The sequence below is a fragment of the Dermacentor variabilis genome, chromosome 11 (assembly GCF_050947875.1).
Source record: "Dermacentor variabilis isolate Ectoservices chromosome 11, ASM5094787v1, whole genome shotgun sequence".
Classification (NCBI taxonomy): domain Eukaryota; kingdom Metazoa; phylum Arthropoda; class Arachnida; order Ixodida; family Ixodidae; genus Dermacentor; species Dermacentor variabilis.
The window spans coordinates 83,224,967-83,249,397 of record NC_134578.1 but is presented as its reverse complement, the minus strand read 5'-3'; the positions used below and the strand labels follow the sequence as shown (position 1 = coordinate 83,249,397).

At 44.7% G+C, this 24,431-nt stretch overlaps 1 protein-coding gene across 1 annotated transcript; it reads left to right on the top strand.

The window, feature by feature from the left end:
* Positions 1 to 931: 931 nt before the first annotated feature.
* LOC142563760 (putative E3 ubiquitin-protein ligase UBR7) lies at positions 932 to 23,024 on the top strand. Its single transcript, XM_075674369.1, has 11 exons — positions 932 to 1,134; positions 5,183 to 5,316; positions 5,990 to 6,053; positions 9,099 to 9,194; positions 12,508 to 12,561; positions 13,345 to 13,477; positions 13,547 to 13,663; positions 15,900 to 16,177; positions 16,408 to 16,573; positions 20,074 to 20,135; positions 22,662 to 23,024. Exons 1-11 carry the CDS (start codon positions 940 to 942, stop codon positions 22,752 to 22,754), a joined length of 1,392 nt encoding a protein of 463 aa, XP_075530484.1. The 5' UTR covers positions 932 to 939; the 3' UTR covers positions 22,755 to 23,024.
* Positions 23,025 to 24,431: the final 1,407 nt, after the last annotated feature.

The following is a 24,431-nucleotide window of genomic DNA, read 5'->3' as shown; positions in this document are numbered from 1 at the left end:
TAATTAGGTAACAGGGAAAGCTTGAAGTACAAACTACTTGCAGCCTCGCGGAGGAACAGTGGCTGGCAGTTATGAGGGCGTGGACAGGGCTTCAGACTTAAGAGGAAGCTTCAGCTCGGGCCCAACTCCGACGGGTCCTATGTCCTATTCAAATACTTGAAAAACGCAAAAATGTTTTTGAGATTTCCCGGTGGACCAAATTTAATGAAATTTCTTGCATTTGAGGAAGTTAAATTCTAGTGACTGTTGGAAGCGGAATTTCGATGTAGGGCCTGAATATTGTTTACGATATTTTCAAAAATTCGAAGGTTTGAAATAAATAGATGCACTACGTTTGCAAATTAATAGTTCTGCATTAAAAACCGGTATCGCGGTTCTGTAAAAGGCATCCACGAGATCATTGAAAGCGGACAAATTTGATATGTATTTCCATATTGATAAGTTTTTTTTGAGATTCATGTGTAACATATCAATTTTGTCCCCTTTAGATGTACCATTAGATGCAATTCACATAATTGTGGTATCGTTTTTCATTGCTGGTTGTAAACCTGATAGTTTCGTTTCCTGAAAATTTTCGATTTCTGCCATTTTTAATGAAAAATTGACAACCTATATAAAAATTCGAAACCAACAGTCACTAGATTTTAACTTTTTCTTTTAAATGCGGCAAACGTCGCCAAATTTGGTGCAGTAGTTGCTGAGAAAAACTCACTCTCATTTTACGTGTATTTAGATAGGGGTACCCGAGCTAAAGCTTGTATGTGATTTATACCAGTCACGTTACCGCAAGAGCACACTCTACTGACTCTACCGCAACCATAACAACCACAAGCGACGAAGTAGTTTAGTGGGGGCGCTGAGGGTTAGTCGAACTCGCACTACGCCCGCCCTCCATCGCTCCAGACCTCTGTCGTGTGAGCACATCTCTCCATTCGTTTAATGGCGGGAGCGTCTGTGGCGGGAGTTATGGCGGACGACGGAAAAATTTCGGAAAGTGCGCCTTCAACGTCGATTGACCTGCAGGATGAGAACAGTGTCACACTGCAGGACGTGCTCGACGAAGCGCAGGAGCTCGAGGATGATGCTGACGCCGTTTTGGGTGGCAGCGACGACAAAAACTGCACCTATGATCAGGTAAACCATTTGGTAAACGCACCGTGTTGTAGGCCTAGGTTGCCCCTGTGCGAATAACCTCTGCTCTTGAAACCCAACATTCGAGCGAAACTTGATATTTTATCGAGTTTCTGCATATGTCAAACTGTTGGCGCATATACTACCGCCGCTGCGCAATCATTCCAGACGTTCGTTTGTGTTGGATGTCTTGGTGATTTGGTAGTTATCATGGTGTGGCACGATGGAGGCGGCTCAGCTGCCTGAATGGCCGACTGTTGCGCTGCAACAGATGTCAACAAATGTCGCCACGGTCTAATACCGAAGTGCTAGCTGCCTTGCTACGTGTAACTAGTGCTAGGCAACGACTGGTTATGCGCAAAAATAACACGATACTCGTCCTAGATTGGCGCGTCCACTACTGCAGCCGTGACGAAGCGCTAAATGTCGTGTGGAGTTTTTCCGTTGGCCTTGGTCGCTAGATTAGCTGCAAAACTGCGTTAGCAGTCCGAGTTGCCTTCGCTTATCCTTTAGCTTTTCCTGCTCCTATTGTACTATATCCTGCGTCCGCGCCTTGCACGTACCTTAACATAGGCCCGGAAATGTTGACGGCAGCGACTTGTTGGTCCGTGGCCTCGGGTAGTTTCGGGCATGTAAGAAAGCGCGCCAAATAGATTTCGCGCGCGCGCGCGCGCGCGCCTGGTTCCGATCGTTCAGGCGGGATTTGCACGTAGTTATATCTGCTCGGATCTCGTGTCGTCGTCGTCGTACTGTGGCTATGGGCAACCGTTGCTATTCGGTTCGCGTTTCATAACTTTTTTTTGTTATGAAGCGCGAACCGAAACCAGCGGTATAATCTTCCTGCCGCCCAAAAGAGTTCGCGAATGCGATACCTGCGTCAGTGTCTGCGTTTGTATCTCGGGAAAACACTGGACTTGTATGAGGACGGTCGCGCGGCTGACGCCCTATGACTGTGAACGTGCGCCACTCAAGATAAATTGCATCTTCATCCTTTTGTTGCCGCGAAGTTTTGCTTTATCTTGTTCGGCGGCGCGTCGCCTGCTTGCATGCCTTGCGTGCACACCAAGATGCTTCCTTGCCCTGCTAGCCTACTTGTACAGGTGACGCTTTTCTAGAATGGTGAAGCAGCTGGCTGATGATTGTGAGCGAATTCCCCTTCGAAACGGAATGGTGGCATCTGCCACCACACTCTAAGTTCGTAAGCAACTTTAATGTCACTGAACATGTTTTAATTTCCATTCCCACAGTTATGCACCAATTTTATTCACTGTTACTTTCGTTCTTTTATGCTTAATGCATTGTTAATCTTCCAAACATCTTGTGCTTATGTTTGCTGTGCCATTGTTTACTTCCTCATTGCTGCCTGTAAATCGCAGAGCTTTGTGGAGACTGACGGCATCTTTATCTACTGTGCATTGTAGGATCAGTCATAGTCGAGGATTCCTTGTTAATCAAGTAGAGTTGCTGTAATTAAACTAGTGTACAACTGTAGTGTGCATTTCATTCTGTACAAGTATTCCCACCCCTCAAATGAAACTCGCCTTGCAGCTTGGTAATGTCTCCTTGCACTGGAAAATCTCTTGCCATTCCACAAGATTTTTCGTAATCCGCACTAAAAAAATGGGTCTTTTAGTGATCCAAGTTAAGTGTCATTCCAGACTAACCGCCGCCAGAAGGTTGACATCCCTTTTTCTCACATTGTTTTTTTTTAAATGTTTATTCCTTCATCTCGAACATAGCCAATGCGTGGAAGTGCTTGCCCCCCCTCCCCCTCCCTCGTTGTCACCAATTTCAATGCTTCTACATTGTCTGCAGTTGAGGATTGTTGTATGTACTAACTATTTATGTGCATTTCTTTTCCTCCCTCCCCTCTGTGATGACTTGGGATGTTGAATATGTGTGATTGACATTTTCGAAAAACACATGTAAATGTCTCAGCACTATTTTTGCACAGTTCTCACGTGCGAGTCACCTCGGGTAAACCTCCTACAGTTAAAACCTGATTTGACGAAACCCGATTTTATGACATTCTAGATCTAACAAAGAAATTTCCATTCCCTGGCAGATACCTATAGGATTTGTTGCTGTCATCAACCTGAATTAACGAAACCCTATTAATGGAAACCCTATTTGGTGAATTCTTTTGTGAAATAAATGAGTAGAAAAGGCAGTGATTTCTAATATTGACACTGACGAGTTTTCGTTGAGTGTGCGCTCTAACGATATCACGTTAAAACATCCAGGCGCCCTAGTGACGGCCCTAGCTTTATTTTGGCGATGCTGCACACCATGCATGGAACAGTTGACTTGGCAGTGCGCAGTGCTATTACATACCAAATGGTGCTAGGAGGCGGTGTTGGTTGCTTTAGTTAGTTAGTGGAACAGACACTAAACTCTAAAGCAGTAGGCATGTACAATCCTGTGTGCTATGTCACATATGATGAGTCAAGCCATCAACTGCCCCCTACAGGTTTCAGACAGATTCTAGCAGCTGGAGCAGTGATCTTTCTGATATGTTGCATGTTGCATCAGATGCCAGTTTATACTGTGTGTTTGTTCCCTGCCTAAGTCAAACTGTTTGCGACAGTGCTCATTCTGTACAGTCTCAGTGAGCTCAGTAGTATAATTGCACTTTGAATGCCAAGCTTCTGTCTGTGAATTGATGTGAAATGATGATCTCATTGCATAATGGAATAGATTTTGTGACTGCCTCACAAGGTTGGCTACAGTTTATGCCGCAAACACATTCAGGCAGTGTTTTGGGGGGGGGGGGGGGGTCAATGAGCTACCCCTGGCAGGATATTGCACGTCGAATGCAAACTGAGTTCTGATAGTACCAGTCTAAAGTGCTGTGACATTTGCAGCAGAACTAAAAGTTGGGTGAGTTGGTACGAATTCATAGTAAAATATTTAGTGCGCACAATTGACAAGGACACAGTGAAGGGGGACACACAAGCGCTTACTCACAACTATTTTATTTTCGGAAAGACACTGAACATATGTACCCCAGCTATCAGCACTGAGCACGTGCAACAAGAGGGGTCAGTAAAACAGAAACAGATTAAAAATAGATTAAGAAGGTTCAACCAGTATTTAAAAAAAAGCTAATTCATTTTCAGTGATTGCAACCAATATGGTTGGCTCATGCATTCTTCAGCACACTTTTTGATATAAGATGCTTCTGTTACTTCACATGTTAGTTTGTTTTTATCTGAAAACAAAATGTCAGTGTCAAAAAATACCAGATCACAATGACATAGATTACTGTGGTTCGACAAGTGCGAATGGTTTTCTTTACCAAGAGAATGTTCATGTTCTTTTAGACGGGTGTTTATGCACCGACCGGTTTGTCCTATGTACATGTTGCCACAGGTCAGTGGAAGCCGGTACACACCTATTCTGCATATTGTGAATTTTTGATCGTCTTTTAGGCCGCAGCTGCACTTTTTTACCCATTGTCTAACGTATTGGAAATAGCTTGGCACAGATTTTGCACCTTGTTAGGAGCGCTGAAAACCACTTTAACACCATACCGGCTGGCAACATTCTTTAGCCCATGAGAAAAAATAATGGACGTGAGGTACAACTGCAAGGTGCTTTTTGTTTGTGCTAAGCCTGTTCCTTGAATGTGTGGGTTGTGCGCCCTTTACTATTTTTATTACCTTTTCGGCCGCTCTGACTATAATGTGTTCCAGGAACCCCAGCGAAGCTAGTCTTGTTACCTGATTGGCAAAGCTTTCTTTTATTCGTCGGCAACAAGATTTTACTAAAGCAGCCCGAAGGAAGCTCTTGTTGCACATGCTCACCGCTGATAGCTGGAGTACATATGTTCTGTGTCTTTCCGAAAATAAAATAGTTGTGAGTAAGCGCTTGTGTGTCCCTCCTCACTGTGTCCTTGTCAATTGTGCGCGCTAGATAGAAGCGATAGAAAAAAATCTCGCAGCATTCATAGTGAAATACTATGAATGCTGTGACATTTTTTTCTATCGCTTAAAATTTTCAACCGCCATGAAACTTTGTTTATTAATGTTATTGCTTCACGTTTTTATAGGGTTACATCAAGCGGCAGGCCCTGTACGCATGCGGCACATGTACTGGACCAGATTCCCAGCCTGCAGGCGTCTGTCTGGCTTGCAGCTACGCATGCCACGAGGGACACAACCTCTACGAGCTCTACACCAAGAGGTGGGTTTCCCTGCCGGCCACAACCGCTTGCTGTGCAGTCCTTTGCAGTGTGGTTGTCGAACTGAGATGCTCATTCTTAAACTGTAGGGTTTTACGAGCCGAAACCACAATCTGATTATGAGGCACGCCACGGTGGGGCACTTCAGATTCATTTTGACCACCTTGGGTTCTTTAAAGTGCACCTAAATCTAAGTATACGGGTGTTTTTGCATTTCGCCCCCATCGAAATATGCCAGGTAGATGCTCATTCTAGCTGTAACGTTTACCTCTCGCTTGCTAATCTAATAACCATGCAAGGATATTCCAATTCATGGTCTGTTTGCAGTGATAGTTGGCTCATATTTGATGCAGTTCACGAAATGATACACCTTACTTCACAGTTGACACTTTTGTCTCGTTTGTGGTTTCTTTGCATCATTTCACGTCCTGACGCACCATGTCAATTTGTATCATTCGCTTGGGACAAGTAATGAGGCAAAGTCTCATGCAGATAAGTGCTGTTGTAAGTGCACACACCAGTGTGTAGCAGACATTGGTGCTGTGTGTTATTTCATGCTGGGATAGGGCTCGTTGTCAATGTGAAGGGAAAGTGTCAGCTCACAGGAGGATTGTGCCTACTTTATGGCCAGTTATGTAAGGACTACTGCTGAATGGATTTCCTGCCTGGTTTCAGGAACTTTCGCTGTGACTGCGGGAATGCGTCCTTCCCTGCAAACAACCCATGCCGCTTGTGCCCGGTAAGTGTCAACTTATAGCTGCTTGTAACTTGAGGATCTCTGAGCACGTCTCCGTACTACTTGTCAAACTGCTGTCGTAGAGTTTCATGCAAAAATTTATTGAAAGCAACTCTGGCGCTGTGGTCATTCAGCTACCATGGGGACGGTGGGTAGTGCAACGATTTCTCTAAAGCCTCCGTGCTTTTGGCTTCAGATGTTGTTGTGGCATCTTTCATTGCAATTTTTAAACTTCCAATCAATAACAGCATTCTAAACAACGCAAGGCAGCACGTTTCTCCGCATGTGCGTAATCGTTGTGAACTGGTGCATTTATAATGCAACATGTTTTCTTTAAGATGATCCATATTGCAAAGTCACAAAGTCATTTGAAGCCAGAAGGTCCATGTTTAGACAAATCTATGGGTGGGTTCGAATTCTGGTCAGCATCGGAAACAGTCTGTGTTAACAGCTGATAAGATAGCTTCGAGCACAAGTAATGGAAGGCTCCTGGAATCAGCTGGAAGATGTCACTGCGACATGACGCCACCTCGTGTTCATAAGGAAAATCACATGTTATCCGTACTTTGACACTTTCTCTCTGCAAACCTATGAAAAATGCAGCGTAGCTTACAATAAGCGCATAGCAAAGCGTGACTACGTTTTCCTGTGTGCAGAGAACCCTTCCATCGAGTGTTCAGACTTCCTGCTCAGCTGCCATCGTGTTTGGAAAGCAGAGTAGCCTCTGTAGTTTTTGTCTTCCGTGCTGTCTTCGCGAAGCTGTCTTTTTATGGCTTCATCGAGAATTGGAACGTGACTTAATATGGTCGCTGTTCGCTTAGCTGTCTACTTTGTCGTCTACAGCGAGCATTGGAACATAGCTTGTGTGTGTTACTTACCCGTCATTCTTGTGTTGGCTGAACTGCCATAGTTGCATAAAAAATTGGTGTACATTTTGCATCTCTGTCTGCTTCGTGGTTCAAGCTGCTGTACCATAGGAGCACCATTTACTCTGACACAGATTGAACATGGTTTGCAGAAATAATACTTGTTCAGCAAGACTACCTTTTAAGTCTGGTGTTTTGCAGGGGACCACCTTATTTATTTTCTACCTTATCTTAACGATGTGATTGCTTTTGTTGACCCCCGATAGTAACCTGTTAACATTGATTGTTGTGTTCACCAGTTCATTCTGTTTCCTGTGGTGGAACAGTTGCACCGATTGCACCGAGTGCGGTACTTTGTGCCATCTGGCACCAAAACGACATTTTAGCAGAAAATTGCGTCGAGCCTGGGCCAAAGCATGTATAAGAGCGAAACCCTCCTTCCATCACTGCTTCGCAGCTAGCAAAACTGATATCAGAGCCAACAGCACGCTATCATCATCATCATCACAAAAGAAAGAGTCCTGTCCACAGAGTTTCTCAGTGTATTGACAAACTCTCTGCACCTGTCGGAGTCGTCCGGTTCGTCATTCACACATTTTTCTCTGACGGACGTAGAGGTTCATACAATAATTCTGATAGACATATAATGCACTGCTGCTGTACCGTCTTGCTGGCGCTTTATTTCGGTGTTCATCGAACCAGCATGGTACCGCAGTGTTTTCTGAAGCAGAATGTAAAATTCTGACATGTTTATGTGTTATAGCAGTGCTTTGATAAAGAGCTGCTGCGATCAGAATCGCATATGGTGCATAATTAAGAATGGTATTAGGGAATGAGGTAGGCTATGGTACAGGGGCCACGACGAGAGCCACCACTTTGGTGGGTGCCACCATGTTCATTGACGCAAAACATTTGCGTCGAGTTTGAGCCGCTGCGTCATTTTAGTGAAATAGTAGCGTCACTGGCACATATGCAAAACCCTCTTTGCATCTCGTGCATGTGAGTTGCCACTAAAGCTTTTCTTTTTTTTCTTTCTTTCTCCCTCTTTCTTTTTCGCTGGCCGCAAAACTTTTGTGGTCCCTGTTCAAAAAAGCTCCCTAATGTTCGTGGCATAATACGAGTATACTGCATGATGTCATGTTCAGGGCAAACACGCTTTCTCAATCGGTCTTGTAGTGAGCCTTTGCCCACCAGCCATGACTGTCACACTCTGTTGCATCCTGGGTTAATACATGTGTGTTTGTTCGCAATCTGTCTGTGGTGCCTTTTCTGCTCTGTATGGATGAACCCGGCTGTTGCGTCCTTTTCTTACTGCGCTTGCAAAGTAAGCCTCGTGCAAACCCGTCTCTGCAACATGTCGACCATATTAAAATTTGCATGGTATATGTTAAGCATACATGTGTTCGACCCTGTGCCACAAGGTGGCATGGCTGTTCCATCACTGTGCTTCCCATAAGCTCCTGTTATATATGGCTGCATGAAAAATGTTCATGTTCACATGAATATGGAATTTTTGGTAATTAAGAAGTACTGTGAACCATGTGCAGTGCCAAGCCAAGTGAACACAAGGAAACATGCTTGAAGAATAAAGAAATACGTGCCGTTTAATTACATGAAAGTTACCAATTTTGAAAACAAATACAAAGGTCCTCTTATCACAAAGGAAAAGGAAAAAAAATCGTTTTCTTTACCTTAATCATTAGCAATTGTACAGTGACAGGGTGTCGTCGGTCGTGCCGTGGTCCCATCTTTATAACAAGTACTTGACGTCGCTCTTACCCGCCGTGGTTGCTCGGTGGCTATGGTGTTAGGCTGCTAAGCACGAGGTCGCGGGATCGAATCCCGGGCATGGCGGCCGCATTTCAATGAATGCGAAATGCGAAAACACCCATGTACTTATATTTAAGTGCACGTTAAACAACCCCAGGTGGTCGAAATTTCCGGAGTCCCCCACTACGGCGTGCCTCATAACCAGAAAGTGGTTTTGGCACATAAAACCCCATAATTTAATTTAATCTTTTGACGTTGCTCACTTTCTAATTGTAGCAGTGACTAATGGTTATTCCAGAATGCACTACAATGATTCATATGTAGGAGGTTAACACAGTTGTTTGACACAATGACTGCCGCGCGCGCTGATTGCACGGCTGCTACAACTACTGAACCATGCTTCCCTTTGCAGAGAAAGGCTGTCCGCAATGACGAGAACAAGTACAACCATAACTTCCACGGCGTCTACTGCACGTGCAAGAGGCCGTACCCAGATCCTGATGATGATGTGCGTACCTCACAGTTTCATCAACCAAAGCGTTTTACCAGTTTTCTCCTCTCAGGCATGCTGCTCAGCAGTTGTGTAACATACATGTAACTTTGTTTACTGCATTTAAACATCCATGCACACCCTATTGCAAGAAAAGTAAAGGCCAGCTTTGCATTGCCGACAATGGCTGACTGGCCTTTCCTTTTTTCTTCCCCCCCCCCCCCCGGTAGGCTCTTGAATCTTGCTATACGTTAACGAGACCTGTGATTAATTGTACCACTGCAAGAGAGAGGGATAATTTTTAATGGCAGAGAGGGGGAGAGGTCCGCCTGAGTGAAGTGCCTCTCTGCTAATCCACTCTAGGGAAGGGGTGCGGGGGAATGACAGAGATAGAATGTGAAGAAGGAGGAGGGTGGTGGTATGGTAATGTCGCATGTAATTCAATAATTTTGCCATCTGTGCCCGTGGAAGTTTCCATTTATTGTCTCGGTATTCCTCTACGGCTGCAGTGAAACTTTGTTATATTGAAGTTCAAATACACGGTGTTCTGTGGACAGGAGGTTATAAACAAATTGTATTGACGTTCATTTTATGGAATTTGAACTCTCCGTATCACTAGGAAAATAGGTTTTTTGTAGGTTACACCAGGTTCTTTTTTTCTGAAGGAACTACTGTGGGGCCTAGTATTGTGCCCAGGATCAAGATTGTGGGATAAAATTGAACAAACTTAGTGAAAACACGCTTGTATCAACTAAGAAAAAAAATTTTACAAATTATGAGGTATACATAATGTATTGCCATCTAATAGGCACTATCTCCGAAAAAAATAAATTTTTCATTGAAAAGGTATTCCACTACAACACTTTAAGTGCAAGCACTACAGTTTGGTGTTCCAAGCTGCGGCCGCCAATGTTCCGGGCTGGCTTGCATCGTCAACGTCGCTCTCAAAGTCTAAGTCCGGTGAAAAGGCAGCCTCCTTGGACTAGCTGCTGCTCGATCCATCGATAAAATGAGTTGCAGACACAGCGGAACCACGAGATCTGCGATCTTTCAAAGTGCGCGTGCTGCTGCCAGAGGCAGCCATTTTTGCTTCCTACTTTGACGATCGCAAAAATTCGGAGTGTGTTAAAAAATTAACGCCTTGTAGGGAAAAAGCGAACTGCTTAGAAAACAAAAATATAGTTGTCCTCCTTCACGTCCTATGGCGCAGTGTGTCTGCAAGTGGCTTGTAAGGTCTTAAAAGCGGCATTTCAATCAATAGCGGGCGGTCATTCTTGCTTTCTACTTTGACGATTGCAAATATTTCGGAGCGCGTTCAAAAATCACCGCCTGGGGAGAAAAAGCGAACTGCTTAGAAAACAAAAGAATGGCACTACTCTTTCATGTCCGATAGCGCATTGTCTTCGTGCGCAGTGTGGAAAGTCTCGAGAATGGCGTTTCAAACCATTGTTAGCCTACTAACAATCCCCAACGGCACAGTACGGAAAAAGTTAACTGTGTATGAGTGTGTTTGACTGCCAACACCACAGCAATGCTAGGCCTAGCTGCTTCAACATTCGCTATTAAGCTGCTTGCTGTATGGTGGTATGGTTTTTATTGAAAGAATTCGCCGTTGTCCGCAATGGCACCGACTCTGCCTTTGTAATCCTCACGATTGGCCTCAAAACTTGGAAAGCATGGTGCGTAGCATAATGCCGGTTCCCGAAAGTCAGCTTTGCCCGATTACAGAAATGTTACACAGTGAGGCATTTGCGAAGTATTGCGGCAAAGCTTAACAAGCGTGGCACGGGGCAATTGTCACAGGACACAGTATGTATTCCTTAACTATACACGCATACACCTGCCGTTTTCTGTTGTAATACGAGCACCGATATGCCTAATAAGTGTACTGGCAGGCCTTGAGAGCTTTTTTCGGACGTGCCTGTGGCGATTTGTGCTTCTTGTGGGCAGTAAAAGGCACGCATTCACTTTTTCTGATTGCCCGATTTTTCTGACGTTTTCGCGGCCCTTAGAGAGTCCAAGAAATCGGCCATTGACTGTACAACTGACCAGAAGGATGTTTCAAGTGGTCCATGGTGAAACGCGCAGTGGAAGCAGAGCGAGAACAGAAAGGACAGGCACATTGAGGGATGAACGAGGAAGGAAGTGTGTCACCGCTTCTTTCAAGGAACTTGAGCAGCAAAGTGTTGGCTGATGCCGAGATGCAGCTGTCCCTCATGCAAACCAAAATAAACTCTTTAAAGCAGTGAAAGGCAACACTGAGGCATTGTGCGTGGGCTGAGAGTATGTCAGTACAGTTGAGGTTGACTTACCAACTGCTGAGAGAGAATCTCACAAGTTCAGGCCTCATACCAATGAGCCTGCTATCACTTGATAGGAATAGCTCATATAGTTGAAGATATTTGCTTCTGTATGCACCTCTTTTTATTCGTATTTGAAAATGTTTGACTCGATTTGCAATGGGCTTTGCCATACATATATATATATTTTTCGAAGATATTTTATTCACTGTGCATTTCACTAAGCCCTCCCTTCTGTTTCCTTTTTGAGTAAAATAAACACTACTCCTTACTATTCAAACTGGATTAAGATTTTTTTTTTTTTAACATGCTAACTAGAGAGTGACAGCATCGGACGACATGGTGTCAGCCCTTCCTGAGATAAAACAAAGTTCTGTGTCACTTGGGAAATTTTGCAAAGGCACTGAGGGAAAACCTGGAAAACTCTGGGAATTTGGAAATGTCAACTTGGTAGACACCCTGCTCATAGGATGATATGCTATACTTACAGTCCACTGTCTTCAAACTGGTATATCCTTACAAACAGCATGCAGCTGCTCAGCAAGTAGCAGTGAACGACATCGTCGATGTAGCCAACAACTGTTGGTCTCTTGGCAGGAAGGTGAAACATGATTTGGAAGGCTTGCTTGTGAGCAGTGGCCTCAGCGTCGCTGTCAGATGCATCGCTTCACGAATCCGAACTTGAACTGTCACATTCAGAACTGTCGCTCTTGAGGAACCAGAACAAAAGCGCACAGCACGATATAATGGCGTCTGTTGCATCCCTAGTAGCCGGCGTAAATAGAGGCACGCTGGGAACAAACAGGGAATTCGTCCGCCGAGAGTTCCGGTCATCTCCACCGATAGTCCAGTAGAGCTATGTTGTGCTCACTATTTGTGGAAATTATCAGAAATAGTCGAAAAAATGTTCTGTCTCTCTCTACCCTTTTATTTATTTATTTAATAGTACCTTTTTTTTTCTTCCTTAAACTGTTGGGCACTCATGAGTAATGTGTGCTTTCGGCTTCTGCTTTTTCTTTCTTTTGCCTCAGGTGGAAGATGAAATGCTACAGTGCGTTGTGTGCGAGGACTGGTATCACGGACGGGTACGTGTCCTCTGTTTTCATAGACCATCTGAATACTTTCTTCCATCCTTTTCACTCTCCCGAAGACTGGTACAAACATTAAAATGGCTGACTTTGTCAGCATCAGCAGCCTTTCAGTGTGTGTGTGTGGGGGGGAAAGAAAATAGGTGGTACTGTAGGCGAGGCTGGGCAGGCCACATACGAGCACAGATATGGGGAGAGGGGGGGGGCTGTGGGGGCGAGAAGGGGGAGGCACTTGTCCTGTGTCCCTCTCCCCCATCTCCCTTTCATGCGTGCAGGATGTTTCTACGAATTTTGAAGCTCGCAGGTTGACAGGTGTGCCGTTACCGACTGCATAAGCGAGTCTCCGCACTTCTGAGTCTGCGTGCCGCTAGATCTGGATGCCTTTTGGCCAGTGACATTTATTGTGAGTGGCCTGTTTCGTGATGTGAGAACAACATGACACTAGAAATTAAGTTTAGATGAGGCTAATCGTGGCCAGAGAGCACATTTGAAGCAACGATATCATTCGGTGTAAACAGTAACCCAGAAGGTTTCTTTCGAAGCCAAAAGGGAAGTGGTTAAGACAAATCCATGTATAGTATGCATCATTCCCATGTTGGATGGAGTGCGGTACTGGTGATGCGCTTGGACACTAGGGCCGCGTTTGCCTCTTGTAATATTGGTGCAAAACTCTATGGGGTGAGGAAACTTGCAAAAAACAGTGGCACTTGGAAATGCGATGCATGGTTAAGGTAACGCGCTCTCGCATTACATTTGAGCTGCCGCCTTGTTTCCCACCAGCATATTGGAGGCGACGTGCCAGCGAACCAGGACGACTCCATCGGAGGCGAGTCGGTGAACCATGGCTACTGCGAGGTTGTGTGCAACGGCTGCATGAGCAAGCACCCTTTTCTTCGGTGGTACTTGGCGCACGGTGAGTTTTTCTACTGCTCGATTAACAGAACTGCAATCGTTGAAGGCAACGCCTGGCTTCCCTTTGCAGAACTGTCGCTTTTGAAGAAGGATGCGAGCTTGTGCGAGGATGCCATGGAAAAGAAGCAGGCAGAAGGAAGCTCATCGGCTTTGGCAACTGTGGCGGAGAACGGGGTCAAAGTAGAAGGTGTGTTCACGACTGCTACTTTGAAGGTACACTGAAGGGTTTTGTGCGCACCAAAAGTTTTGAAGTTTATTGACATTCTGATCAAAGTTGAAGAGATAGTTCTTTAGGTTAGAGCCATGGCCATTGAAGCTAGTACGGGTTGTAGTAAAGATGGCAGTAAGGGGAGTTCTAACCCTGGTCAGATAGACAGCTTAGTGATAGTTTGGGCGAATGCCTTTTTGCCGGCATGCTGCTGCATGAAAAAGGAAAGTGTCGTTTGGAATTGCTGGCATTGTTGTTGAGTAAACCAGTAAGCACAATATATATATATATATATATATATATATATATATATATATATATATATATATTAGGCATAATTTGCAAATTACAGCAAAACCGTATTATAATAAAGTGACATACAATGCTGAATAGCTTTGTTATACACTATCTGATATGTCATAATAATATACAGTTCAACCCGGATATATGGGACTTCTATATCAATAATTCAAAATATAAAATGTGTCTACCTGAAGTTTATCTGAGAAACCTGCACTTCTCAGACTCTGGCCGTTTCCGGAAATAATAAAAATCGGGACTTTACCAGTTTGTATCTCCAAGGCCATGTCGGGCACACAAAAGCTTGCTTACTTTTTGCACACTAATGCCACAAGTCAACTCTCGCTGTGGAATGGTCTTTGATGTACCGTATTTATTCGAATATAAGAAGTCTTTCATTCCATGGGTCATCGTTTAGGTCGCTTCGTTGTGAAGGTCGCACACAGCACCGCTTGCGATAGAACCAGGTCAGAATTATTCCTTCGTTATACAGGCTATATCGTTGCAGAGGTGTGTTCTTTGTAGATGCGCTCGACTGTAGTATTGTATTTGGTTAGTTTCTAACACTGTTCAATTCAGTCTAAAAATTATTATTCACATATCCCTACCCTGTGTTGCTAAAATTAGGAGCAGGGGTGGTGCTACCCTCTGTGTGGGCTTCTGCAGAGGTGCGTCAAACAGCGTGGGATTGGCGGAGGCTCCAAGCACCAGATCTGTCCCGCTTAGCATGATATGTGACTGCAGCTGTGTAACCGCCCTTTCTGGCTACAAAAACGTGGCAACACATTGCTAATGCCCTCTGTCGTGCATTCCATACAAGAATGTTACAAGAGACACCGGTCTTGTGCATTGCCGGTATTTACATATTTCCAGTGTGCGTGTGTGTGTTTTCACAGGTTTCACACATCAATTCAGTGTGGCAGCTTGGGCAAGCTGGTATGTCATGACCTTTTTAGGCTTGTAGCACAGCTCAGAAAGAGCAAAAAGGACGGTGGAAGGGGTAATGAAAGAGAATGACTCTGTTCTCCGTTCCCTTTCATCACCGCTTCTAACTTCCTTGTTCTGAGCTGCGCTCCAAGCCTAAAAAAACATCAATTCGGTCTTTGCATTTCTAAGTTTGTGGCTGTTTGCTGCTTACGTGCTGCCTCTCTATCCCCAGAAAGGAAATGTGTGTTATCCCTCCCTCCCTTTTGGCGTGTCTGCTGGATTTTTACTAAAGTTGATAGGTTTGCAAGTATACAATACTCCTGCAGCTGCAGCAGTGAGGGAGTGGCTATCTAATCTTACCACAGGGAGTCACGAAAACTAGTCCAAGTTTCCCAAAAAAACTTTGCAGAAATGCATTGTGCAGTGCCAATGCATTTCTTGCCTTGTCTCCAGTGCCAGCGTTCACGCAGTCCAAATAGAAACTGTGCACACCACCACTAACCTTCACAAGTGCTGCCATCTAGTGGTGTCGAAAATTCCAATTAAAAGCAACCATATGGTACACTAGTTGTTGGTTCACACTGCGAGGCAGGTTTCCTCGTGATGGCTATATTTCTAGAGGAGACCTAGATTTTCAAAAGTGAGATGTTACCACTGTTGCGTGGACTTGAGAATTTGACTAAATTAAAGTTAGGGTTTCAGTCGGCGTCAGTGGCACTCGTGTGGCTCAGTTTCGACATAACTGAAGGGCTACCTGTCGGTAATGGTAACAAGTTTAACTATTCTTAAGATTTTACCTGTTACAAAAATGAAATTATTCGTTTTCCGTTTACGACACCTACTAAGCTGCATCAGTGTGGCTTTTATGGCTGTCGAAAATGGTGATCAATAGTGATCAAGCCTTGTGGCTCACTTTTTCTTTTGTGTGTGACCTTATCCGAGGAAAGACTTTTAGCTAGCAATTCCTCACCAGTTCTCCAAATTGCAGGAAGCATAGAAAATGGCGTGGCCACATCTCACGAGAACGGCACCGTTGCAATCAAAGAAGAGCATCCCAACCAGCCAACCGAGGGATCCAGTGACGCTCGTGACGAGGTCAAGGTCGAAAAGCCAGCCGGAGGAAGCGGCCTGCTCTCTTCAGTGTCGCAGTGCATCCTGGAGCGCCTGCGGAGCAGCGTTGAAGATGTGAAGGAGGAGCCTCGCAACGAGTGCGCCTACTGGCCATCCGGATGGAGGTCACGATTGTGCCACTGCATACAGTGCTTGGTGAGCACAATTTCGACCATAGCCATAGCCATAGCCGTTGAGCCACGGTGGCCTTCTGCTGTTATTAAGTAGGTGGGAGTGAAACGGCAAGGATGCTAGTATACCCAGATTTAGGGTGCCTGTGACCACTAGCGAACTTCTGCTCTAGCAAGGAACAAAGCCTGTTGGGAACAGATGCTTGGTTTGCTGTCGTTGTTGACCCCAGTTTCATTGTTTTGTGTGCCTCGTAGGCCATGTACAACGAGCAGCACTGCCTGTTCCTGTTGGACGAAGAGGACACGGTCCACTCGTACGAGGAGAAAGGGAAGGCGGCCCGTGCACAGGCGCCTGCTGGTGACCCTCTCATGTCGGCCCTGGGGACGTTGGGACGGGTGCAGCAGATCGAAGCCATTCACGGTAAGAACAAAGAAGTCGTGCATCACGGCCGTAAAGAGTATGCTGCTGTTTGCATGCTCATTGCAAGCCTTGTGCCTCTCCAAGTGTACACACTTTGCGTGAAGGTTTGAACGTACAGCATTCGAAAATGGGGCTATTACTTCATAATCCATCATTAACAGCGATGTTAATCAGCAAAATTGCTTCGACAATGGAGAAGTGCAGTTTTAGTGAGTACCTTGCTACTCCGCTGTATTTTGTATTATGTTGCCGTGATTCGATTTCTTGTGAGCACTACGTGAGTACAGGATGTAAGCCTAGGCCTGAGCCTCCAAAATCTCTCGGGTGGAGCAAGACACTGCTGCAGATCTCGGGGGCAATGCTGAAACCAATTGTGCGGAGGTTTCCCTTTCTTTTTTGCTCTTACAATACAATACAATAAGCCAATACAATACAATACAATAAGCCACCCGTGTTCCACTGGCAGACCCACATTCTAGTCATGGCCATGATAAGAGTCATTTTGGGCTTGGAACTGATGTGCGTGTAATCACATACCAGTAAGACTAGCTATAATACACAAGAAGCAGATATTTATCAGAACTTGTGTACATTGCAAGAACTCAAGTTCAGCTTGGCTTCTCTTATAGGCTTTTTTTTTCTAGAGAATGACCGAGTTGCTGAAAGGAGCACAAGTCAGTGTATTTGAGCAGTAATGTTATCTATGCTGCAGTTTAAGCACAACAGAAATTAAAGGGAGGTTCAACTGTTAAGGCCTAGTTTCTCCACAAGTAATAGGTCTTTCTCTGGCAAAAAAAAAAAAAGAAGAATCATTCAGAGACCTACCAGAGAGTACTGCATGATTCTAGTACTAGCTGTAGCAGAAATTAGCGTTTCACTTTATGCGCTGTATGGTTCACTCCTAAAGCGAACATCAAAATCGTTGAGGTAGACTTAACTCAATGCCTCTCACTATATTGGAAAAGAAGGGTCTGATATATCCTTGGTTATTGGATCTCGGTTCAATTGAAAAATCGGTTAGTTCATAGAATCAGGGTGTTACCAACCGGGAAAACTGGGATTTCTGAGGGATTTTTAGCAGTCTGGAAAGACTCAAGGAAATCTCATGGAATTTGTGCTTCTATCAGGGAAAATTAGCTGTAATTTGATTGAAAGGGAACGAAAGTCACGCTAATGCTGGCTCGAGTAACGTAGAGGAATCATAACAGATCTTCTTTTGTCCCAAGTTGCCAGTGTACAGTCAACAACCGATATGCTGGACACCCAACGTTTGGGACGTGCCGAATAATTCAGACGGCTTCGTGGCACCACCACGTACCCTATAGAGTCAATGTATATGAGCATCTGAAATTTCGGACGCAAGAACCCTTCGCTGTCCAATTTTCCCAACATTTTGCCATGACCGCAGGTCTGAAACGTTTAATGCCGTTTCGGACCTGCGGTCATGGCAAAGTAATGCAGCCGCCCGTGGGTGGTAGCAGTTACTTGGTTAGCTACTTAGCTGGTTGGTTAGTTACTTACTTAGCTAGTGCATTTGCTTGCTTTCTTCGTGGCGACCAGTAGCTATCGCATGAGCAATCGCACGAGCTGCGTGCCGCAATGCGCCAACGTAGACGTGGCAAGCGAAGTGAGCCTCCACTTGTTCCCCAAAGATGCGGCATAGAAAAAAGGGTGGGTTGTGAATTTGTGCATTTCCTCAGCAGCGACTTCTTCTGGAGCCACGTGGTTAAGAAAACAAAAGTTCTTTGCTTATGTGTATTCTTTTGTTTTTCTACGAAGAATCGATGCATTAGTTAGAATTGGAAGAAACAGAGCTTCTGACAGTGTATTGCAGCAGCGCGAACAACGGCGTGGCTTTGATCTCAAGTATATATGTAGTACGTAGGCGAGCGGTGGAAGTATTTGCTCAGGTTTCACCGGCCTCAATTCGTAACGTGTGCACGGTTACCGCCGTGTTTTATTTCGCCAGAAACGCATGTCTTCGTTCTCACTGCACCCCATGCTCCGCTGCGTGGCCAAGCACGAGCTGCGCACTTGTGGTCACCGCAATGAGAACATACGAGCATTTGAGGTCAAAATGGATATGTTTGTAGCACTTCGTCGCAGCTCTAGAGAAATGCTACAGTAGATCTACGTGGGCGGGCGTAGTAAGTATTTGACCGTATTTCACCGGCCGCAGCCTGCAATGTGGTCGTCGTTGTCTCGTTCCGCCAGAAACACACGTGTTTACATTTTGGGCTGCATACCGTGCGTCAACCCACGACCAAACTTTGCAGCTACAACAGTGCTGAAAACAAGATTTATAGAACATAAAACAGAGACATGGAATTCGCGACGTGAGTGCAGAAAAGCTTCTGTTGTGACACCTTGCGACTCAAATAGTAATACAACTGCACCAGCAAAAAATAAAACAACTGGCATGGCTTTGTTTACATCTGTGTGCTCTAGCATGGCAGCGTACAAAAAAGACGTCTGAAAAATAACAGTTGTGATAACGTTAGTGATATGCTTCCTTTACTTGTCGAATATAAATATCTGCTCATAACAACTCAGTAACTGAAAGGAGCTCGAGAACATCACAGAGCAGTAAAATTTCTCTTTGTCGCAAAACGGCAGTACATGAAAGGTAGGCTTTGCAGGACGTCGTGATTAGCACAACGAAAAAGAGAAAAGACAAGCTAACTAACATACCTTGATAAATCACAGAGGACCTAGGTCGCTGTATATGTTGTTATTATTTCTTGACATATTGCACAAGGTAATAAATGTTAGTTCATTAAAATTAAATCTTAAACACTCAACTAGCATAACACAAGCCTATGAACAGAAAGCTCTCGTTTATGTTTTTTCTTGGCTGCAATTAGTTGGCCCATCCGGTATGTAATATGGCGGTTTCTGAGAAACCTGTGTGGGTTTCATTGTAACTTCATGCTATACTCACATGGATGACAATTTTTCCTTGTCATGAGTTTTCCTTGTCTTGCAGGCTTCCGCAGAAGTGATGTGCCGTAACCTAATAGTGTTACACAATGTCAAATAAGGAACAACTTTCCTCCGTATGCCCGTATTTATCTCATATTGACCTTTACCAAGCTGCTCCAAAACGTGTGCTTATTGCTCCAAAATAGGAAATTCCTGCTCCAAACCTGCTCCAAAGTGCAAAATTTGCTGCTCCGAGAGATGCTCCAAAGCCTCTTTAGTCACTTCCATCCCCGTGAAGTGACAGTAGAGGCTTGAGCTTACGCCAGGACGAGTACAGAGAACCACAGTGGAGGAGAGAATGGTCTTCGTGGGGCAACACGCTCGTGACAGGGATGAGGCGATCACACCCACAGCTGGAGCTTTCCTGTGGAGAATCTAAACAACACCACTGATGCTGTTTGGGGAGAGGGAAAAGGGGGAGAAGGGAAGACGGTCATTCTGGGGAGTCTTAGGCGGGAGTGCATATTCAGGTATGCCCTCTTCCAGCTGCATCTGATGCACGTGTCCTTTCACTGCAGGCTACAACAACCTCAAGACGGAGCTTGTCGATTTCCTGAAGAAGTTTGCCGACAACCGGAAGGTGAGCCAGGTTTACAGAATACGTAAGGGTGCAGCGGGAAAGCTTCAACTTCCTAGTGCTGTATCGCTGGAACTGTAGTCAAGAAACTTAGCGTAGTGACCTACTTGGCAGCCTTTGGTTTCAGGGTGCACGCATTGCTTGCAAGAATATGCCAGCTCCCTCCACGCACCCCTCAGTTTCAGTCCTTTAAAAGATTCTGTAGTAGACACCCGTCACTGCGGCTTAGCGGCTATGGTGTTGCGCTGCTAAGCACGAGGTCGCAGGATCAAATCCCAGCCGCGGCGGCCTCATTTCAGTGGCGGCGAAATGCAAAAACGCCTTTGTCCCATGCATTGGGGGCATGTGAAAGCTCCTCTCGTGGTCAAAATTAATCTGGAGTTCCCCACTACAACGTGCCTCGTAATCAAATCATGGTTTTGCATGTAAATCCCCACTATCGATACATTCATTCATTCTTTCTGCAGTAGACGTTACAATGTCTTTGCCAAAGATGGAGCCTTTGAACAACTAAACCATACTTTGTGATTTCTTTATGGATCCACGTTGTTTCCATAAAGAAACATCCATTATCGTTGTCAACGCATTGAACTTTGATCAACTGTAATGAATAATTGTTCATCTGGAAACAGGGCTGTGGAGGTCATCATCAGCCTGTTTGTTCCCTCCGAGATGGAGGTCCTCTCCTAGTGATCTCCAATTACTCCTGTCTTGTACTAGCTGACCCCATCTTGTGCCTGAAAATTTCCTAATTTTTTTCACGCCACCTACATCTCTACGGTCCTCGACTGTGCCTCCCTTCCCTTGGCACCCATTCTGCAACTCTAATAGAGTTCTAGTCTCCACCCTAGGCATTACATGGCTTGTCCAGCTTCATTTCACTCTATTAATGTCAAATAGATTATCGGCTATCCCCGTTTGGTCTCTGATTCACACCGCTCTCTTCCTGTCTCTAAACTCTTTCGCTACTGCAAGAAAATGGTCGTTCTTTTATAGGTCTCGGAAAAAATTATTTACCACTGCAAATAATATTCCAGCGCACTTTGCAGCATAGCATATTGTGCATAATGAAATGCTCTTTCCAAAAACATATGTTGCCAAACAAAGCAATTAGGTAAAACAAAAATTATAGAAAGCGCCATTTTCGCTGCCAGTTGACAAAAACAATAAGAAACATCCACAAGAACATTATAATATCAAAGAAAATTCAGAATATAAATTTCAAAGATAAATAATCTAGGAATAGTGTCTGAAAAAATAAATGCTCAGTACACCGCCGTTCTTCAGGCACAAAGAAGAAACTAAGACCGGCTCATTGGCACATGCCATGAACATTTTGAGTCAGCATGGGACATCCACAGCTGTTCACCGGCAACTTTCCTTTACGGCCTTGAGCGGTCTCTTTCCTTGTGTGCGTTTATCTGGCAATCTTTTTGCACGACCTAACAGCTCTACTGATTATCCTCAGGGTGCATACTTGGCTTGGTCGTGATGTGCTGCCATCGACAGCAAGGAAACTTCCATTCACGCCAAGAAGGTCGCTGGTAGCATATCTCGGCCCAGCACTACGCATCAGCGCAAGGCAGTTTACAACGGCGTGGGATTTCTTTCTACTCTTCTTCTTCTCTGCAGAGGTGATAAAGGCAATCTGCAAAAATGCAAACAGATACTCTTGGACGCACAATCTTGTAGTTGCCCAGCTATGCTGAGGGCGATCAGTCCTGGAAAAGGTGCATGACCCTAGACAAACTGGTGAAGTACGTTCCTTGGACTTCTCATCGGACCATCCTCGGAAGATGCCGAAAAGGTGGAACTGCAACATGTGTTACGAGGACTGCAAAGTTGAACAAAAACTAGACATTTTCTGGGAAAAGTGCAAAGTGCACCTATGCTTCACAAAATCCAGGAACTGCTTCACCGCATGGTACGAGTGATGAACCGGTCTTAGTTTCTTCTTTGTACTTGAAAAATGGCAGTGTACTAAGCATTTATTTTTTCACACTATTCTTGGATTATTCATTATTGAAATGTATATTCTGAATTTCCTTTGATATAAATGTCTTCTTTATATTGTTTTTGTGAACTGGCAGCAAAAATGGCTATTTCTAGAAACTTTGTTTTACCTAATCATTTTATTTTTTTGGAAACATGTTTTTGGAAAGAGCATTTCATTATGCACAATATACTATGCTGCAATGTGTGCTGCAATATTATTTGTAGTGGTAAATAATTTTTTTCCAAGACCTATATAGGCTACAATTTTCTTGTGGTAACGAAACAGTTAAGTGGATAAGAAACGGCTCCAACATGTCAAAATAGGCGATTTAAAGCATTGACCACTGGTGATTGATTTGAATAGGCATGGTAACGAAATAGTTAAGCTTACACCTGGCATTTTTCATGCCATCACTTGTTGCATGCTTCTTAACTTTTTCTCAAACTTCATTGTTAACCTCCAGGTTTCTGCCCAGCGGAAGTACTGGTGTTTATTCATTTTTTGTACTAAGCGTGTCCTTCTGCCAATGCTAGGTCGTGAGAGAAGAGGACGTTCGGGAATTCTTCAGCGGAATGGAAGCCCGCAAGCGCCGGAAGACATCTGCAGTGCCGTATTTTTGCCGGTAGATGGCTGCCTCATGTGGACTGAACTCTTGTGTTCATTTGTGACTGATGGCAACACACTGTTGCTTGTTCGTGTAACTCTGTGTTCATGTACATGCGTTTTATCTTTGACATTGAGTAAACCCCAGGATGCTGCCGCCCGTAGTGCATGTTTCTGGGACGACAACTGTATATTTGCACCAGTGCATGTCCTGCACGAATGCATGCGACAAAACGTGGCTGTGGCTGTGTATAGTAGGATGTCTGCAGAAATAAAAATGTTGTGTGCAAAGATTCGCAAACTGTTATTTGTGCTCGTGTCTTTGTGACATTTACTGGCGCTCTTGGTTGTCGTGTAAGTACTGCTGTAAAGCACCAGCTACAAGATTGCTTTATGCCTCATAAAGGTAATTTTTTTCGTTGGAAACCGCACGTTTTTGGTCAAAGATGCAAACGTGTGAATTATCTGAATGATCGGCTTTGGTGGCCTCGAAAGGGGCCTTTTAAAAATTGCGAGAAGGCTGTCGCGGCAGCCTGTCAGCTTGGAGCTGATGATGAGGAGAGATTGTCACAACCATCTTGCCACGTAATTCTTACTGGCTTGTACGAGAATAGCCTATGTTCATCGGCCGTGCATGCTTTGTGCAAAGCTTGCCTACATCCTCCAAGGCATCCAAGTGCTCCACGTAGTGCAGCGGAAGGTTCCTTGCGTAAATGAAGCCCCAGAGGGACTAAATCATCTGCGAGGCCTCCTGTGAGGACAACGTTGATTCAGCCTGCCCTACTGCGTCATCACTGCCGCCGTCGCTGTCTGATGCAAGCACGTTCACGACAATCGTCTTATCGGTTAGAAGCACTTAGTTTCCAAATCTATAGCCATGCGCTTTCTTTTCACCGGCAACGTGGTGCGTTCCTGATGGTCAGCGGGCGGATCAGCAATTTTCCGCTTCGGCGGCGAGTCAAGCGAAGCTGAGAAACCGCGTGGCCAGGAACGACTTCGATGCAATCAACAAAGATGAACACAAGTGATTAAGCTGTTCACAGAACTGCGCTGAATGAGGAGCCAGCGAGCAACATGCGAGCAATCTGCTTATGGCGCAGTTGGCACAGTCCATTGGTGTTCCGGAAGGTGAGGCGGCGTAAACCTATGGGCATAGCCCATTGGTGTTCGGGGGAGGGAGGAAGGGGGGGAGGAGAGAGTCGTACGGAGAAGCCTGGAAAATGAGCATGCGGCGGCAGTGGGCCCATCATGCAGTGGCTAGAGTTTCTTTTTGTTTTTTTTTTTTGTTTTTTTCTTTTCAAGGATTTCACATTTCAATACTTCACCATGGGAAAACATACAAAAATCGACGGTGCCGCAGCTTCTCATTGTTATAACCGATACATAGTTAAAACTGGTAACGTTATAAGTGGGTTCGACTGTAGTTGAAATTTATTTGTCCCCTCTAAATATAACGTAGCAAAAGCACTGAAGGAATATATATTTTAGCCATTATAAAAATGCAGAGTGCATGTGTAAACGACTTCATGAACAAAAAGGGTTTTCATTCAGAAGCTATTGTAGCCTAGAATTAAGTAAGTTCGCAGTATTGCTTGTTAATAGCAGAGCACCTCAAAAAATCTGCTCTCGCTTTCAGTTTGTTGCTGCATGCATTTGCCATGGAGAATTTCTACATAGTTCCGCTTGCGCTGCGAAAGTAA

Excerpts from the sequence above, each read along its gene's own strand:
- LOC142563760 (XM_075674369.1), top strand. The coding sequence starts at position 940 with ATGGCGGGAGCGTCTGTGGCGGGAGTTATGGCGGACGACGGAAAAATT. Across the intron at positions 1,135-5,182 it reads AAAACTGCACCTATGATCAG|GGTTACATCAAGCGGCAGGC; the intron begins GTAAACCATTTG and ends ACGTTTTTATAG. Across the intron at positions 13,478-13,546 it reads TCGGTGGTACTTGGCGCACG|AACTGTCGCTTTTGAAGAAG; the intron begins GTGAGTTTTTCT and ends TTCCCTTTGCAG.